This window comes from Leucopleurus acutus (assembly GCF_964270905.1).
Source record: "Leucopleurus acutus genome assembly, chromosome: 18".
Lineage (NCBI taxonomy): Eukaryota > Metazoa > Chordata > Mammalia > Artiodactyla > Delphinidae > Leucopleurus > Leucopleurus acutus.
Window position 1 is genome coordinate 2,814,172 of NC_139160.1, and position 19,497 is coordinate 2,833,668.

Here is a 19,497-nt window from a genome sequence, read left to right on the forward strand (position 1 = left end):
CACCCCCTCTGAGCCTCGGTTCCTCTTATGAAACTCCTGCTCCGCCAGGGCTGCTGGGACTAACGTGAGATAACCTGCGTGGGAAACTCGAGGGCGCTCCCGGCATCTGAGGGGCCACGGGCCTCAACCTGCGCAGTGAGGCCTCCTGACCGTGCGACCTGTGTGGCGCAGACAGACCGCTCTGAACGACTGAGAGACCAGGTCTCAATTAGTGCTTTGCTTTCCAAGGAAGCTCCTTCTAAGGACCCGTGGAACCAGAAGCTGGCTTCCCCGGGCTCCTGCTGGGGAGGGGCCCCGGCAGCAGCAGCCCCAGCGTCCTGCGGGGACGCAGCAGGCCATGAAACCCCCGTCTCTTTACCTGTTGAACGGATCCCGGAGAAAGCACTGCCTCCAGACCATGGACGCCACTGCCCTGGACACCAGGTAGGCGTAGTATTTGGCGCCGTAGCCCACGAGGTGGCTGAAGCGCAGCTGCCAGGCCTGCGGGACAGAAAGGGCACAGGGGGCGCTGAGGCCGCATCCGGGCGCCGCCGGGAGGCACACGGGAGCCTGCAGGCGCGCCCGTGACATGGCACCCCAGGGGGCCGGCCTCACGGGGGCCACTTTCCACGTGGCGCACACTGTGAGGACGGCAGTGAGTCCCCTCAAAACCCTCATGCCGAGCCCCAGTCCCCAGGACCTCGGAGTGAGGCTGTTTGGGGAGACGGGCCTCTAGAGGTGACGGAGGTAAAACGAGGCTGCCGGGGCGGCCCCAGGCCACCAGGGCTGGCTGTGTAGGTCCTCGTGCGACGGGGGAGACCACGCCAGGACGGGGCAGTGAGGCGGCCTCAGCAGAACCAGCCCTGACACCGGACTGTTCTGTACGGGTTCACTGCCCCTGGACTCGTGTCTGGCAGAAACAGAGGGAGGATGCCCAGACACGCAGCGTAGCGTCAGCAACAGGGCAGCACGCGTGTCCCATGATTCCGGCCTGCTGGGAAGCCTGGCCACTGGGTCGGGAGAGGGCGCTCTGGCCTGGCACCGGGTGCCGTTCTTTTTGAGGCCAGTGACGTTGTTACTGTAAAAAAAGGCCACGGGAGTTCCCAGGGAAGAATACCCTTCCACTGGAAAACTCTTTTCCTGCAAATACTGTTCTTTTTCTGGACCTACAAGCTGAAAGAAAACAAGTAGGTTCTGGGTGGTTAGTAGGAAGAGGGTTATCCAAGTGCAAAGGCCTAAGCTGCCCACAGCACAGTCGCGACACCACTGCTACAAAAGCCAGAATTACAGAAGCCATCCTCAAATGACACGGTTGTGACTTAAAAATTTTTACTTTACTGAAACAAATCTGACATGCAGCAATACTCTGCTGTCTTTTCATGTGTGCTTTAGCTGACGGTAAAATTGTTAGGAAAAAAAAATTGAAGCCTAAGTTTTTAAACTAAGGTAAATTATTGTCTAATAAGTCTTTTCACCCCCTGGAAAATAAAGTATAAAGTTTAATCATCACCACAAATGTTTAACTAGATAAACAATTTCCACCTAACTGATCAAGCCACAAACTACAAGCGAACAGACAGTTCCCTGCTGACGGCGGGGCGGCGGATCCGAGGACACCTCAGAGTCCCCCACGTGGCACACAGGGGCCCGGCGCTCTGAGTGGCGTCCAGCACCTCACGACGGGCGCTCGGCCTGGGCTGGGTGTAGGGCAGGCCGGCCAGCTCTCAGGCTAGAGCTGGAACAGGAGGAGGTCTGGCGGAGGGAACGGGAACCCTCGGGATCCACCCTCCCCTTCCAACCGGGAAGCGACTGGAAGCAAGGGGGGGCTCGCGAGCTGTGTCCCTCCGTCTGTGTGGGACACCTCGCCCGGCCCTCTGTGAAGGCGAGACCCCAGGGGTGGGGCACCACAACCCAGGGCGGTGGTCCCCGACTCCACACGGCCACCACTGGTGCTGGACGGTACACTCGCAAGGCTGTCACAGTAACCAGACCCCCAGGCACAGGTGCCGAAGCCCGGCAGCTCGCCCGGCAGGATCCACACCTGCATACCTGGACACAGAGTCCACGGCGTCTGCCTCCCACCAGCCTCCCACCTGGACAGAGCTACTCAGGCATGGCGCACACCTTGCTGTCTTGTTCTTAAATTACAGGTTTCCATACCTCAAGACACGCTAAATAAGTTATACCACCGGACACCTTTCACCAGCGTAAGCTTACGGCACGCTAAGACCTACAATCCCATTGCTGTCTGACCACAAACAGCTGGACTCCTGATAATTCAGCCTAATGTTAAGTCCTTGTTACCACTTCACTCATTCACCTGGAAAAATAAAAGACAGCATCTCATTTTAAGCCCTGGAATTATGTTGTCCTCATCCTTTTATCTCCAAGTTTCCTTCTACGACACCCAACCCTGGGCACTTAACCACAGCAGTGGGCGGGAGACACCCCCCGCCCCCCAACCTGCCTTCTCAGGTTCATGTTCTCTCTTTCTTAATGTTTTCCATGAAGTAACACAGACTAGTACTTCTAATTTAATAAAAAGTCCCCACTGACATTTTACCAAAACCCATGAAACAACAATGCCAAACAAACAGGAATTCTCAGTTTGGAATAAAACAGAATTTATTTGAGATGAAACACAGCCGTTGTGGTGGGCACACTCTCAGGTGGCCTCCGTGGATGCCGGTGTGAAATCTCCTCACCGTGAGTGTGGGCAGGACCAGAGCCTTGCTTCTGACCCCAGAACGGGCAAAGGAGGCGGGAGGTCACAGCCCCAGCGAGTTACTTACTTGAGATGTCTGCCAGGCTGCAGACCCGCTGCAGAAACCCTCCTGTTGCCCGAGGTCAGCGGCCCTGGTGGGAAAGCCCACCAGCAGGGACCCTGTGGGATCTGGGGGTGGCCTCTGGGGCCCAGGGGTGTCCAACAGCTGACAGGCAGCAAGAAGCTGGGTACCTCCATCCTACAAGTGCACAGATAAGAATTCTGCCGAGCGACTTCCCTGGTGGCGCAGTGGTTAAGAATCCACCTGCCGTTGCAGGGGACACGGGTTCGAGCCCTGGTCCGGGAGGATCCCACATGCCACGGAGCAAGTAAACCCGTGCGCCACAACTGCTGAGCCTGCGCTCTAGGGCCCGCGTGCCACAACTACTGAAGCCCGCGTGCCACAACTACTGAAGCCCGCGTGCCACAACTACTGAAGCCCGCGTGCCACAACTACTGAAGCCCGCGTGCCTAGAGCCTGTGCAGTGCAGCGAACAGTAGCCCCGCTTGCCGCAACTAGAGGAAGCCCGCACGCAGCAACGAAGACCCAACGCAGCCAAAGATAAATAATTCAAATAAATAAACAATTAAAAAAAAAAAAAGAATTCTGCCGAGAACCCAGGTGAGCCATGGGCCCGGCCAACACCCCGACTGCAGCCTTGTGGGGGCCCAAGCACGGGGCGCGGCCTCCTGACCCGTGGGGGCCGTGAGCTGTGTGCTGCTGTAGCCACTAGGCGCACGGCAATTTGTCCCACGAGAGCTGTGTCCAAAAATACTAACAAGAAAAGTAAATGGAAAATATGGAAGGGCACCTATATTTATTAAATGTATAACCCTGTGTCTTCATGGATATCTTCTGAGGAAGGTATTCCTACAAATGCTTCATAATTTTCAGTAAATATTTTAACAGCTTACACTTTACAACAGACTCAAAAGTGTAATTTGGTCAAGGCTGCCGGCAGAGACTGCCCAGTACCCCTCGTCCGTTCAGAAACACAACTGCCCCTCTGCCGCTCAGCTGGAGCAAGGCCTGTGGCCACTGTTCTCCAGGCCTCCTCTGGGCTCAGGGTGGCTGTGCCCCTACTTCCTGCAACCCGATGTGAATGGAGATAACGTACTTGCCAGGTGCTTCAAAACAAAGCTGCTCACACCCTCGACCTCCTTCCCCTTCCTGCTACGCCTTAAAGAAGTGAGAACCAGACCCACACCCGGGACTCAGAGAAGCCACATGCGGAGGAGCCGCCAGCCCACCGGCCCCACCTGCTCAGCTCTGCCTTGCTGGGCAGGAGGAAAGGAGCTTCATCCTACTTACATCACTGTATTTGGGGGTCTCTGTCACAGCAGCTTACCTGTACACCAACAGACGATCACACGGGATTCAGACCCGGCTTTCTTTTTTTTTTAGCGGTACGCGGGCCTCTCCCTGCTGTGGCCTCTCCCGTTGCGGAGCACAGACTCCGGACGTGCAGGCTCAGCGGCCATGGCTCACGGGCCCAGCCGCTCCGCGGCATGTGGGATCTTCCCGGACCGGGGCCCGAACCCATGTCCCCTGCATCGGCAGGCGGACTCTCAACCACTGCGCCACCAGGGAAGCCCCCCCCGGCTGTCTTTCTAATTCAGAGCCCCTGCCTCACTGCTGCTCTGCACTGCACACCCCAAGTATCTAATATGGGACCTACTGCTCCCTACAAATGTGAAAGTTGCAACCGTCTTGATTTCAAATTCCTGATCCCCCAGCAGATCCCCATGCCGTATTCCTGTGTTTATATTTGACACCTACAACTTGTAAATTAATTTCCATCACGTCAGCTTCAACACATATCAGAACACACCACATAGCTATTTTTACAGCTAAAAAGGAAAGCCCCTATACAAGTTGATATACGAGCGAGTATTATACTAAGAATAAGTTAAAATGCTGACACTGCTGGACCAGGGGGAGGACTCAGGGACGTGCGGGCGGCTCAGTGCTGACATCGGCAAGAATGTGGCTGAAGCATAACGATGCCAGTCCTAAGTATAACAATAGTTACAATGTTAACGCTGCTCTCCAACATATAATAGGCAGCGGCCACAAATCCCTCCTTCATGTTACCATCGAAGTCTGAGTAATTTCCAGAGTGCCAATACGAGAACTTTATAAGATCTCAATGACAACTAGAAACCATTTTCTCTGCTAATGGTAGACTTATGGCTCATTTTAAGGAGACTAGACCCAGTCTTATGAGAAAAAATGACTTCTAACTACCTGACCAAATCTCTTTAGGCAATTAATAGTAACACAAAACATTAACCATCAATTCTATTTACATATAAATATTGAAAAAAATAAAAGCTCTGCAGAACAAAATTTAACCCCTCCTGGAAATAGCTGTGTGTGTCTATCAAAAGCAAATCCACGAGCAGAACAAAGATGTAACCAATCCACATGGAAAGGCATTTATTAGATGGAACATGGGAAGGTAACGTTAATCTAATTAAAGGAGATAATTAGGTGAAAAGCAATAAACAGAACTGGAAACTAGACATGCTGGGTTCTTTCCTCCTAATCAAAGCTCCTTAATATTGCTTTTCCCCTTGCCTGTAACATCTCAAGGAAAAAATGGCAGATTCTTCATTTTAAAGGAACCCGTAGTAAAGTAATAAGGACTTCCACAGAAAAAGAGAGCCTCTGGGGTCAGGAGGGCAGCCCAGGGGAGCAAGGCAAGCCTCCACAAGGACAAGACACAATCCGGAAGCTCTGGTGTTGGCACTAAAACAACCAAAACACACTCACAAAACAGCAACAGTAAGTCCGTACCTGTCAATAATTACTCTAAATGTAAACGGATTGAATTCGCCAATCAAAAGACACAGACGGGCTGAATAAACTAAGAACAAGACCCAACGATATGCTGCGTTTAGCTTTAGTCTTTTCAAGGAACTAGAAAAAGAACAGATTAAGCCCAAAGTCAGCAGAAGGAAGGAAGTAACAATCAGAGCAGAAATAAATGAAATAGAGACTAAAAAGACGATAGAAAAGATCAGTGAAGGAAGGAAGTAACAATCAGAGCAGAAATAAATGAAATAGAGACTAAAAAGACGATAGAAAAGATCAGTGAAACTAAGAGCTGGTTTTTTGAAAAGTTAAACAAAATAGACAAACTTCTAGTTAAATTCACTAAGAAAAAAATGCACAAAAGAGTCAAATAAAATTAGAAATGAAAGAGGAGACACTACAACTGATGCCACAGAAAGACAAAGGATCATAGGTGACTACCATGAACAGTTAGACACCAACAAAAAGGACAACCTAGAAAAATGGATCATCCATAAAACTCCAAGAGGAAAACACAGGAAAATACTCCTTGAATTAGCCTTGGCAGTGACTTTTTCATTTGACACCAAAAGCAAAGGCAACAAAAGCAAAATTAAGCTGAGCAACATCAAGCTCAAAGGCTTCTGTAAAGCAAAGGAAACCATCAACAAAATGAAAAGGCAACCTGTGGAACGGGAGAAAATATTTGCAAATCATGTAACAAATGATATATGATGTCATTATATGATGTCTAAAATATGTAAAGAATCCATACAACTCAACACAAAGCAAACGACCTGCCTAATACAGGGCCAGAGGGTCTGAAGATGTTCTCTTCCAAGGGAGACAAATGGCCAACAAATACACGAGAAGATTCTCAACATCACTAATGATTACGGAAATGCAAATCAAAACCACAATGAGATGTCACCTGACACCTGTCAGAATGGCTCAATAATACATACATAAAAAAAACCAAGAAGAGGGACTCTGCTACTGTCTTCATGACTGCGCAGTTCAACAAAGGCAGCAGGGCCTCCACGGGTGTGTCCTTCGTAGACTATGGGACTTTCTGCTCGTGCATGAAGAAGGGAACACAGAACAGGAACTCCTCGGCAGGGAGACGAGCCAAGAGCAGGGGTGCAGCCCTAGCCACCGCACCCCGGGGGCGGGGCCGGTATCGAACCGGTGGGAGCAGAGGCTCCTGAAGCTCTGCCTTCCCCCCTCCCAGGGACCCTCAGAGATGAGTAGCTATTGTCTCCAACCTACAGGCCGGAAGCCCCCTCTCCTGTGAGATCAAGCTGAGGTACAAAGAGGGGAGGACACCTGCAACCATCTGATGTCAACTAGGGCTCAGCACCTCCCTGCAGCAAACAGGCCCGGGACCCGGGAGCTTCCCCTGGAGCCCCGCCTCCCCGCCTCACTCTGCGTGCCGGCAGTCAGGAACCTGTGCGGCTCCCTCTCTACTTCCCTCCGTTTCCATTCCAATGACACTGCAGCTCGAGGCCTCCTCCAGGGGTGATGAAGGGGAGGACAGTGGGGGACACGCGAGGTCTCCCCCCAGCCCGCCGCATCCTCACGGCGGCGGGAAGGCTGTGCTGCCAGCTCCCTCCTCTCTTGCTGGTTGGGGCCCTGACGCAGTGTGTCCCCGGTGTCAGACCAGAGTCCTGGGCTCAGGGCCGCCGCCCCCAGCACGGTACCCCTCTCCCCTCTATTCTCCGGTCAGCACCCGGATCATCCTTGTGGACGGGCTGGGGAAGGTGATCTACGGACGGGGGGGATGAAAACACACTTGCTTCATATTTTCAAAATACTCTCCCAGTTCCAAAGGAGTTTTATCGTGCCCTCAGAGTCCCCAGAGAGAAAGCTGGAGGGGCCGTTCCTCCTTCCCTGAGCTCCATACCGGCAGCGGCGGCTGGCACCTTACCCACCGGGGGTGGGGAGCTTTGGTGCGATGGCTCCGAAGTCATCCATCTCTCCATGCCCGGGGGAGCCTTCACAGACGCCGCCCTCATGGCCACCCTGCGGCCGGGGAGGTGGACACTAACAAGGGCCACCGCCTGGCGCTCATCACTGTGAGACTCCCGGACCCTCACCTTGACCACGCCCGCCTGGCAGGGCTGCCGTGCGGATTGCACGAGGGCAAGTAGGGAAGAGGCCCGCACTGTGCCAGCCGGGGGGGCCTCCACTCATCAGCCACAGACCTGATCCTCTGCAGTCGGGGACACCACTGTGACCAGCACGTGTTCTCAAGAGACAGTCACAGAAAGCAGGTAGAAAGGTAGGACAATTAGAACCAAACTGCTGTAATCTGGACATAACTGACATCTGTCAGTCCCAATTCTCTTTCTGTAATTAGTTTCAGTAATCCCTGAAATTATTAAGATGTCAACAAATAGGTAAAAAAAATAGTGTACTGACTATACACACACACGCACAATTTCTGAAGTGACAAAAGATATGTACCCAACTACCTTGGTTGGAATAACTGCTACTTTGCAAACTCATTTCCTAACTCGCACGGTGAAAGATCCCTCTGCATCATATTAAAAGTACATCTGGGGCTTCCCTGGTGGCGCAGTGGTTAAGAGTCCACCTGCTGATGCAGGGGGACACAGGTTCGTGCCCCGGTCCGGGAAGATCCCACATGCCGCGGAGTGGCTGGGCCCGTGAGCCATGGCCGCTAAGCCTGCGCGTCTGGAGCCTGTGCTCCGCAATGGGAGGGGCCACAACAGTGAGAGGCCCGCGTACCGCAAGAAAAAAAAAAGAATCTGCTATTAACTTTCATTTGTGTTGCCTACGATGTGTTATAATACAAAAGATAGACATGTGCAGTGAAGAAATATGTCTCACTAAGGGTGATGCTCCTGGTGAGATGAGACTGAATTATAGAGAGGTAAGAACACGTTCCCCCTTGGAGCATGCAGTCCCTGCCCCGCGTGTAAGGCAGGCCCTGGGCCCCTGCCAGAAGTTCCTTGAGCGGCAGCACAGAAGTGCAGCCCGGGGCTCACGATGCTATGTCATCTGCAGGTCGTGTCACTACCTGCATTTTGTACAGAGTAACTGAGAGAAATAAAGTTCGTGACTGATCCACTGAAATTACCAGGGCTGCCTGCTTTCAATCAACATGTCATCAGTCCTCCCCGATTATTTCGTCTGAAGAACGTCCAAAATTCCTGACGTAACAGCTTTTAGCAATTTCTCACCAAAAAAAAAACCCCCAAAAAACCCTGCTATATTTGTGGTTGAAACATATGGAAAACCTGGGTAATGCCCAACAGTGCATACTACTGCAACTCAAAACAAGTGTTGGATAAAAAGAATCAACACCTAAGTATTATTACAACTTTCATATAAAAATACTATCAACTAGCATTATTTCACGGTGCTGTAATAATAGGTGCTACGGGCAGGCTTTCTTCTTCTCACATCTCCTGAGTTTGAAAGTTCAAGGTGTGATCTTCCAAAGGCTCAGCTGTGAGCAGTGGCTTGTTTAAGGCTGAAATGGACTGATGGCCTTTTACTTCCTTCTAAATCTCTAGGGTACTAAGTCTCACTCCACGTCACAACAGCCAGCACACCTTCTGCGCTAGCTGACCTCCGGCTGGCCTCGCAGTTCAACGTCCTCCTCGCGGGAAGGAGCACAGCCCACCACGTGTCCCCCATCACAGCCCTGCCCTGCTCCCCGGCGGCTGCCGGCATTCGCTCTGTTTAAAAATTCAGATAAAACTCACACACCATAAAATTTACATTTTTAAAGTGATTCTTAGTATACTCACAAAGCTGTGCGACCATGACCGCTATCAAATTTTCATCATCCCCCAAAGAAACCCCTGACCTGCCAGCACTCACTCCGCACCCCTTCCCCCAGCCGCTGGCAACCACCTTCTACTCTCTGTCTCTGTGGATTTGCCTGTTCTGAATATTTTATATAAATGGAGCCGTACAGTAACTGGCACTGTGTTTGGCCTCTTTCACTTAGCGCACTGTTTTCAAGAGTCATCCACGGTGTAGTATGTGCCAGTACTTCATTCCCTTTAATGGCAGAATAATATTCCACTGCGTGGATATGCGATATCTGCATATCCATTCATCCAAACGTCAACTAAAGTACATGTGGTTTGCTTCCACTTTTTGGCTATTATGAATAAAGCTGCTGTTAACATTAGTGTACAAATTTGGGGGCAGACATATGTTTTCATTTCTACTGAGTATATACCTAGGAGTGGAGCTGCTGGGTCATACAGAAACTGTGTTAACTTTGAGCACTGGCCAAACTGTTTTCCAAACCTTCTGCATCACTTTGCATCCCCACCAGAGGTGCATTAAGGGTCCAGTTTCTCTACATCCTTGCCAACACTTGTTATTGTCTCTTGTTATTATAGCCATCCCAGCGGGCAAAAAGTGGTAAACCTCATTGTGGTTTTGATTTTGCACTTCCTTAAGGACTAATGTTGTTGAGCATCTTTTCCTGTGGTCATTGGCCATCTGTGTATCCTCTTTGGAGAAATGTCTATTGAAATCCTTTGCCCATATTTAATTGGGGTTGTCTTTTGATCGTTGAGTTATAGGAGTTCTTTATGTATTCTTGGAGATTAATACCCATCAGATATCTATTCTTCCATTCTGAGTTGTTGTATCCCTTTCCTGATGCTGTCCTTTGAGTACAGATTTTTAAATTCTGATGATTCCAAATTACCTTTGTGGGTTTTTTGGTGATTTGTGCTTTAGCTGTCAAATCTAAGAAACCACTGCCTTATCCAAGGTCACAAATCATCACACCTGTTGAGATGATCATGTAATTTTTTATCCTTCATTGTGTTGATATGGTGATTACACCTGATTGATTTGCAGACGTTAAACCATCCTTGCATCCCTGGAATAAATTCCCCTTGATCATGGTGTGTGGTCCTTTTAATGTACTGTTGAATTTGGTTTGTTAATATTTTGTTGAGGATTTTTGCATCTATGTTCATCAGGAACACTGGTCTCTAATTTTCCTTCCTTGTGTCCTTGTCTGGCTTTGGCATCAGAGTAATGCTGGTCTCGTAAAATTAATTTGCAAAGTGTTCCCTTCCTTTCTGTTTTTTTGTAAGAGTTTGAGAAGGATTGGTATTTTTTTCTTCAAATGTTTGGCAGAATTCACAATGAAGCCATCTGGTCCTAAGCTTTTGTTTGTTGGGAGAATTTTGACGCCTGATTCAATCACTTTACTAACTAGTAACTGGTCTGTTCAGATTTCCTATTTCTTCATGATTCGATTTTGATACGTTGTATGTTTCTAGGAAGTTATCCATTTCTTCTGGGTGGTCCAATCTGTGTCTAATTGTTCACAGTCTTCTTACAATCCTTTGCATTTTTGTATTATCAATTTTTGTATTATCAATTGTAATGTCTCCTCTTTCACTTGTAGTATTATTTGAGTTCTCGCTTTTTCTTGGTTAAGTGTAGCTAACAGTTGTCTACTTTGTTTTTCTTTTCAAAAAAACCAGCTCTTAGTTTCATTGATCTTTTCTACTGTCTTTTTAGCCTCTATTTATTTCTCTCTCATCTTTGTTATCTCCTTTCTTCTGCTAACTCTGAGTTTAATTTTGTTTTCTTTTTTTGTTCTTCTTCTTCTAGTTCCTTGAGGTTTATAGTCAGGTTGTTTATTTGAGGTATTTCTTCTTAAATGTAGGTGTTTATGGCTATAACCTTCCCACTTAGAACCACTTTTGCAGCATTCCATAATTTCTGATATGTTTTGCTTCCATTTTTGTTTCAAGATATTTTAAATTTTTTCTTTTGATTTCTTTGACCTGCTGGTTTTCCAGGAGTATGTTGTTTAATTTCCACATATCTGTGTAATTTCCAGCTCTCCTCCTGTTACTGATTTCTAGCTTCATGGCATTTTGGGCAGAAAAGATAGCTGGTATGATTTCAGTCTTCTTATATTTGCTAAGACTTGTTTTGTGACCTATCACATCATCTATGCTGGAGAACGTTGCACGTGCACTTGAGAAGAATGCGTATCTTGCTGCTGTTCAGTGGAATGTTCTGTGTTTGTCAGGTCTGTCTGTATAAAACACGGCTCAAGTCCAGCGTTTCCCCACTGATTTTGTCTGAATGATCTGTCCATTGCTGAGACTGGGATACTGAAGTCCCCTATGATAAGGTTGTCTGTTTCTTCCTTCAGATCTGTTAGCATCTGTTTAATACGGTTAGGTGCTCTGATGTTAGGTGCATGTATATTTATGACTGTTATATTTTCTTGATGAACTGACTGCTTTATCATTATGTAATAACCTTCTTTGTCTCTTGTTACCATTTTTGGCTCAGAGTCTCTTCCGTGTGATGTAAGTATAGCTACCCATACTCTCTTTTGTTTTCCATTTGAACGAGCGTCTTTTCCCATCCCTTCACTTTTGAGTCTGTGTCCTTAAAGCTGAAGTGAGTCTCTTGTAGGCAGCTTATTGTTGGGTTTTATCTTTTTAATCCTTCAGACACTCTATGCCTTTTGATTGGAGCGTGCAGTCCATTTACATTTAGAGTAATTATTGATTGGTAAGGACTTTTTCATGCCATCTTTTAATTGTTTTTCTGGCTCACTTATAGTTTCCTTGTTCCTTTTCTGATTAACTTCCTTTGTAACTTGATGATTTTCCATACGGTACACTTTGATTTCCTTCTCTATCTTTTCTGAATCTACTGTAGGTTTAGGCTTTATGGTTACCATACGGTCTACATAAAACATGTTAGAGATATAACTGTCTATTTTACACTGAGAACAATTTAACTTTGATCACATAAAAACATTTACCCTTCTTTTACTCCTTTTCTTATATGTTTCTGATGTCAGAATTTACATCTTTTTATATAGTGTATCTATTAACAAATTACTATAGCAACAGTTTTTTTTGTTTTTTGTTTTTTGTTTTCTCAGTATGCAGGCCTCTCACTGCTGTGGCCTCTCCCGTTGCGGAGCACAGGCTCCGGACGTGCAGGCTCAGTGGCCATGGCTCACGGGCTTAGCTGTTCCATGGCATGTAGGATCTTCCTGGACCAGGGCACGAACCCGTGTCCCCTGCATCGGCAGGCGGACTCTCAACCACTGTGCCACCAGGGAAGCCCGCAACAGCTATTTTTTAATACTTCTGTCTTCTAACCTTTACACTCGAGTTAACACCATGTTACAATATTGAGTATTCTGCACCTGATCATATGCTTGTCTTTACCAATATGTTGTATGTTTTTATGTTACTAATTAGCCTTATTTCAGTTCAGCTTGAAGAATTCCTTCCAGGTTTAGTGATGCAAGGCAGAGTTAGTGGTGATGAATTCCTTCAGCTCTTGTTTAGTAGGGAAAGTCTTCATCTCACCTTCATTTCTGAAGGACAGCTTTGCTGGGTAAAGTATTCTTAGTTGGCAGTTTCTTTCAGCACTTGGAATATTCATCCCATTCTCTCCTTGCCTATAAGGTCTCTACTGAGAAGACTGCTCATAGCCTTATGGGGTTGATTTCTGTGTATGAAAGAATTTTTTCTCTTGTAGCTTTAAAAATTCTTTCGTCTTTTGGACAGTTTTATTATTATGTATCTTGGAGAAGATTGTTTTGGATTGAAATTTCAGGGTGGCCTGTTAGCTTCATGAACCTGGGATATCCAGATCACTCCCCAGGATTGGGACGTTCTCAGCCATTAGTTCTTTAAATAAGCTTTCTACCCCTTCTCTCCCTCTCTTCTCCTTCAGGGACTCCAGTGATAACTACATTACTTCTCTTGATGGTGTCCCATTAAGTCTGTAGGATTTCTTCAGGTTTTTTTACTCTTTTTACTTTTTGGTCCTCTGACTGGATAATTTCAATTGATCTGTCTTCTGCTGATTCTTTCTCCCACTTGGTCAGGTCTGCTGTTGAAGCTCTCTATTGAATTCTCCAGTTACGTTCTCTATCTCTTTGTTGAACTTTTCATTTTGCTCCTGTATTGTTTTCCTCTGTATCATTAAATTGTTATTCTGTGCTCTCTTTTAGTTCTCTGAGTACCATTAGAACAATTATTTTGAGTTCTGTGTTGGACAGTTCCTGGATCTCCATTTCTTTGGGGTCAGTTACTGAGCCCTGAGGCATACATGGCAGTGGAGGTCAGCCCCAGGGGTCTAGGCTGGCGTCCTGCACTCACGTAGCTGCAGAGGCCTGAGGTGCAGTTCCCAGGCTCCACCAGGAGGGGTCAGAGAGGAAGTGGAGGGACTCAGGTGTCAGGGCACATGTGTACCTGTGGGAGAACACTGGTGAAACCTACAGGGGTCTGCACGGTGCTGCACGTTGGTTTCTTTGGCGGCAGAACGTGCTGGGTTTGTCTGCAGAGCAGGTCTGTGATCCGCCATCACTCCTGCAACACAGCTGCTGTTGGCGGCCCCTGCTTCTCCTCCTGGTTCCTCGCCATCCCTGTACATCTCACCTTTGCTGATCTGGGGTGGGTGAAACTGAAGTGGACCTTTGCACGCGTCTGGAAGGCTGAGGAGGCTGGTCACCTCCCCCCCGCCCCGCCTTTCCCAGTGAGGTGCACACTGTCCGGCAGGGAAGCTCCCTCTGGACGTCGAGTGGGGCTGGCAGGGGGCTGGCAGGATGCAGCAACGTGCAGCTGCTCCCTTCTCGTCTTGTGAGGTTATTCTAAGGCTTTTTATTTCACTGTTTCTGATATTTCTTAAGTGGACTCTAGGACTCTCCCAGAGATGTTTTTGCTCAGGGATAGCTAACTGTTGATCTCTGTGGGGGACTGAGACTGGGATCTCCTACATTACCATTTTGGTGACTTTACTCTTGAAATTCCAGTCTTGATTACTACTGCTTTGTAGTAAGTTTTGAAATTAGGAAATGTGACTCCTCCAATTTTCTCTTCTTTTTCAGGACCATTTTGGCTACTCTGGGTCCCCTGCATTTCCATATGAATCTTATAATCAGCCTGACAGTTTCTGCAAAAAAGGCAGCTGAGGGCTTCCCTGGGGCACAGTGGTTGAGAGTCCACCTGCCGATGCTAGGGGACACGGGTTCGTGCCCCGGTCCGGGAGGATCCCACGTGCCGCAGAGTGGCTGGGCCCGTGAGCCATGGCCGCTGAGCCTGCACGTCCGAAGCCTGTGCTCCGCAACGGGAGAGGCCACAACAGTGAGAGGCCTGCGTACCGCAAAAAAAAAAAAAAAAGGCAGCTGAGATTTCAGTAGTGATTGTATTGAATCTGCAGGTCAATTGGGAGAGTGTTACCATCTTAATCGATAAGTCTTCTAATCCATGAATGCAAGACATCTTTTCATTTATTTGGGTCTTCTTTAATTTCTTTCAATGATATTTTATGGTTTTCAGTATACAAGTGTTAAATGTTTTTGTTAAATTTATTCCTAAAAATCAGTTTATTTTTGATGCTATTGTAAATTGAACTGTTTTCTTAATTTGGGGGGTTTTATTGCTGGAGTACAGAAATACAACTGAGTTTTGTTATTGATCTCATATCCTCCCACCTTACTGAACCTGTTTTTTAGCTCTAATAGATTTTTGTAAATTCCTTTGGATTTTCTATGTACAAGATCATGTTACTCGCAATAGGGATAACTTTACTTCCTCCTTTCCAGTCTGAATGTCTTTTATTTCTTTTTCTTGCCTAATTGCTCTAGTTTAAACCTATAATACAATATTGAATAGAAGGCAGACAATGTTGTCTTACTCCTATCTTAGGGGAAAGCTTTCAGTCTTTGACCACTGAGTAGAATGTTAGCTGTGGGCTTTTCCTAGATGCTCTTTTATCAGATTGAGAATCAGCACTGACCCTCGATTCCTTATCCCCAGATACTGATCAGTCCTCAAGTCCTGACAATTTTATCTCAATACATTTCTTATATTTTCCCCTTATATACACGCCTACTGTCAATGCCCAGATTTAGAAACTCATCATCTCTTGCCTGGATTGTAAGAGCTTTAGGGCAGGGTCTGTGTGCATTTATTTTTGTAACCAAAAAAGCTGCCTTCATTAAACAAGATCAAGATGCTGTGAAAAAGAAAGAGGAAGCATCAGCTACTGGCAATAAAAATATAATCATGAAAATCAAAACTAAAACCAACCAAGCCAAAAACAGGAGGAAGAAAAAAAAATGAAGGCAATCTCCCAATATAACATTAAACAAAAGCATAACAGGAAGACCTGAAGGAAAGAAAGAGAAACTTGACGGAGGGACGTCAGTTTTGCTGCACGATGAACGTGGTATTTCGAACAACCCTCCTGAATGAAACAACTGAAATGCTGGATAAAAATATATTTTGTAAAAAGATTTTGTGAATGCATTGCTGAGATAGGAGGGAATGAAATATTATCAAGATGATCACGTAGATCATTTTTACAAATAAAAATGGATGTGTCTAACTATATGGTAAATTCACTGCATTTTTATGTTTTCTCTGTTACTTGGATAGAGTCTTTTCTCCCTGCCTTCAGTCTCTGTGCCCTCCACCTCACCCTCTGTATTGAAACTGTAACTCTTCCCTTCTGTTTATATCTGCTCACAAAGTTCAGGCCTCGCCTCCTGCCACACGTCACTTGTCCCTCTTCCCCTCCTCCTACCCTGGCTTCAGTTGGGGCAGAATCTGAATTAGAAGTGACCAAGCCCAGGTAAGAGGTTATTTCGTACTCCCTGAGGCAAACCTGAACACTCCCCGCTCTACAGCAGAGCATCCCAGACTGCACCATGTCATTTTTCACACTGTCTTATACACACACGTGTCTTTCCTAAAAGACAGTGTCTGTCAAATGAAGTACCACATGAGGAGAAACGGCGGGGCTGGGATCAAATGGGAGTCGTGGTTTATTTCTAAATGACGCAGTTGTAAAGCATCTCTCTCCGAAAAGGTCTTCTGGTTGATTTGGGAAAGAAGGGTAGAGGAAGCAAAAGAACAGGACAAGATCAGTTAACATGGTGTTCTTCAGACTGTGAGGCCATTTTCTACAGTGGTTTGTGAAACCAATACAGCAGGTTGTAATGAGCATTTTAAAAAATTTAAAAAAAGGGAAAATACTAGAGTACAGCGCACACAATTAAGAGTAACTTTTAGTCTGTGGCACTTTTGTTTCAGTTTTACATACCTAAACATATAACGTAAGCATTTTGTATTGTGGGTTTGGTCAGAATGCTTGAAAGTCAATGAGTTAACAGTTCAAGGACACTGATAAGAAAATCAGTGCTACTGTAAGTACAGAGAGATGCCAAGGATATAACAACACATGAAAAAGCTTAAGATGAGTGATCTTAAGATAGTGGATTTCCCCCAACAGGGAAGCACATGACGAAGAGATCAAGAGCCCCTCCCCGCAGCGCTCTGCATTTAGTGCTCGACACTCTAGTGAGTAGAAAGCAGGCTCTCGGATGATGGGCCAGTCTCTCCTGATCCTGCTTCTACTGTCCTGTCTCCAGGGTGATCATGAAGCCTGGTCATCCTCTAAACTGAACAGAAGGAGCCGTAGGTTATAGATTAGGCTCATGAGGTGTAAGCGTTCTGAGGCGCACCACCCTGGAAAATGAACGACAGTCAATTTCAGGAGTGACCACGATGAGCAATGCAGATGTGGAAGTAACTCAGGTTGCCGAGTAAGGACCGCACCAAGGCCGCCTCCCAGACCGGACGATGCGCCACGCTAGCACTGGACCTCATCATCGGGGAAGCTGGGGGAAGGTACGTGGGAGCGACGTCTGCAACTTACGAGTAAACTGTTTCAAATACGAGGTTATCAGAAATCATCAGGACGAAGTGTTGTGGGTCCTCCCGGGACCAGCGGCCGTGGTTCCCCCAGTGACAGACGGGGCTGGTTCCTCTCTCACCCCCAAGACCAACCACCTACAGCGGTTCCCTCATTTCAAACGAGCCCGCGCAGCAGCACTTGCTGTCACGCTGCTTTTCTAAACTAAGCTGAGGCCGGATATTATTCTCCAAGATCTTCTTATGTATTTACTTATTCACTTTAATTTAAACTCCATATAGGACGGGTTCAAATTTCTGGAGGATATAGTAAGTTTTAAGAGGGAAAATGAGTTAGAAAAAGTGTTATGAGATAAGTGTAAACGATCGCTTGATATATAGACCTCCACTGCTTTCACTTAAAGGACTGAGCATGAAAGGGCTGTTTAGACTGTACGCCGGCTTAAGTGGAAAAAAGTTATTGCTGAAATTGTATAAATCATTTCAAATATTGTTTGATTTTAGCTTTTAAGTGTCTGAATTTTTCTAAATGTTCTGACAAAGTCTGGTTCACTTTTTACTCTCCATAAATCAGCAAGTATTTCAAAGCTTCCCTGAGACTTGAAAAATATACACATGTGAAAAGAATGGTTACGTCATCACTTAGTTAGAGACCTGAAGAGAAAGTATATTAAATAAATGAACTAGCTGGGTGCTTGCTTTCATAATTATCAATTATATACATTAGAAATCGAGATGTGAACGACTCCAAGGTAAACCATTCTCACACATGAATAACCTGGTCGGGGAAGCAGTGCTGGAGCACATGGCCGTGGGCGCACTGCTCCAGGGACTCAGTGGCCCGGCCCACGGCTGTCCTTGCGGGGCAGGGATCAGCCTCAACATCCTGACCAAACAATGCCGAACACACAGGGATGTCCGTCTGCTTTAATGTATTAACGTGCTTCTGCTCTCAGCCATCCTACATGCAACTGATGAAGTTATCTTTCCCGCACACCATCTGTATCATGAAATCCCCCTTTCAATAATCATGTATTACACTGACAAGAATAGTAACAGCAATGATACTTAACATTTGTTGTGTGTTCAATACGTGCCAGGCACTGGGCTAAGTGCTTCTGACATGCATGATCTCACTCCCTCTCCACAATAACCACACAGGTCAGAGCTCACCGTCACAGAGGAACATCTGAGGCCCCCGAGCGGGCATCTGAGCCTAGAGGTCCATATAAGCATTGCGCCTGCATCACCCACCACGAGGGGTGACCTCACCCTTCGGGGTGCCTCTGTTGCTCATCCCCCCCCCGCCCCCAAGAACTCCAGCCTCCCTGCCTGTGTCCACACCTCACTGCCTCACTCCTGCCTTCATAATCTGAATACACACTCTTGATCCAGGAATAGTCTCAAACACACGTGCTGGCTCGCTTTCAAATCACAGATCCAACCAGAAATATGCCACTAGGATGCTCAATGCCCCTAGTATTACTTGGTGCGATTGTGGAAGTTCAAGCCACTGGACCAGTGAAGGACACCAGGGTCACAGAAATACTGAAAAGGCGCAGCAAAACATTATTTATACGTGTTGTGAGGTTTCATCTATATATGTAAATACACATTTAGAGAGAGAGAGCGGTATTTGGAAAACCTCCAAACCCCAGTGAATACGTATCAAAAGCAGTAGGTGTTCATTAAGAATGCCAGCCACAAAATCAACAAACTAAAATAAATAACTTTCTATGTGCCGATGATAAACACCTAGAGGAAGTGGGAAAGAGAGACTAACAGACCCATTCACAACAGCAAAAAAAAAAAAAAAAAAAAAAAAAAGTCATACAACAGGAATACATTTAACAAGATGTATGAGGCACTTCTAAGAAGACCAGTAAATATAAAACGGTGTGATAGGAACAAGCAGCTCCGTAACAGAGTAAGGCATCTGTGTAAAAAAACAAAAACAGAGCAACCGATAACAAAAAACGTCACAAAGGATTATCCAGCCTCAGCAGGAGCCCTGAAACGGAAGCTCAGACACAAATCTTGTACATGAAACTCAGCATCTCATAAAGGAGGCCTTTTCAAATCAGTGGGGAAAGTGGGTTTTTCAAAAACCAATTAGAAAAAGTAAAGCTGGTTCCAAATCTCATACTTTACACCACTAGAAGCTTAAGTAATCAAAGATTTAAAAGTCAAAAATAAAACCACAAGAGTCTAGAAGAAAATATTGGCAAAAATTTAAATATTCT

The 19,497-nt window shown here is 46.6% G+C and overlaps 1 protein-coding gene across 1 annotated transcript in view; it reads right to left on the minus strand.

The window, feature by feature from the left end:
• Positions 1-19,497, minus strand: part of MIPEP (mitochondrial intermediate peptidase) — a 133,889-nt gene that overhangs the window by 25,813 nt on the left and 88,579 nt on the right. Inside the window, exon 17 of the mRNA XM_082859725.1 lies at positions 359-480. Within this exon, the coding sequence (XP_082715851.1) occupies positions 359-480 (122 nt within the window). The remainder of the gene's footprint in view (positions 1-358; positions 481-19,497) is intronic.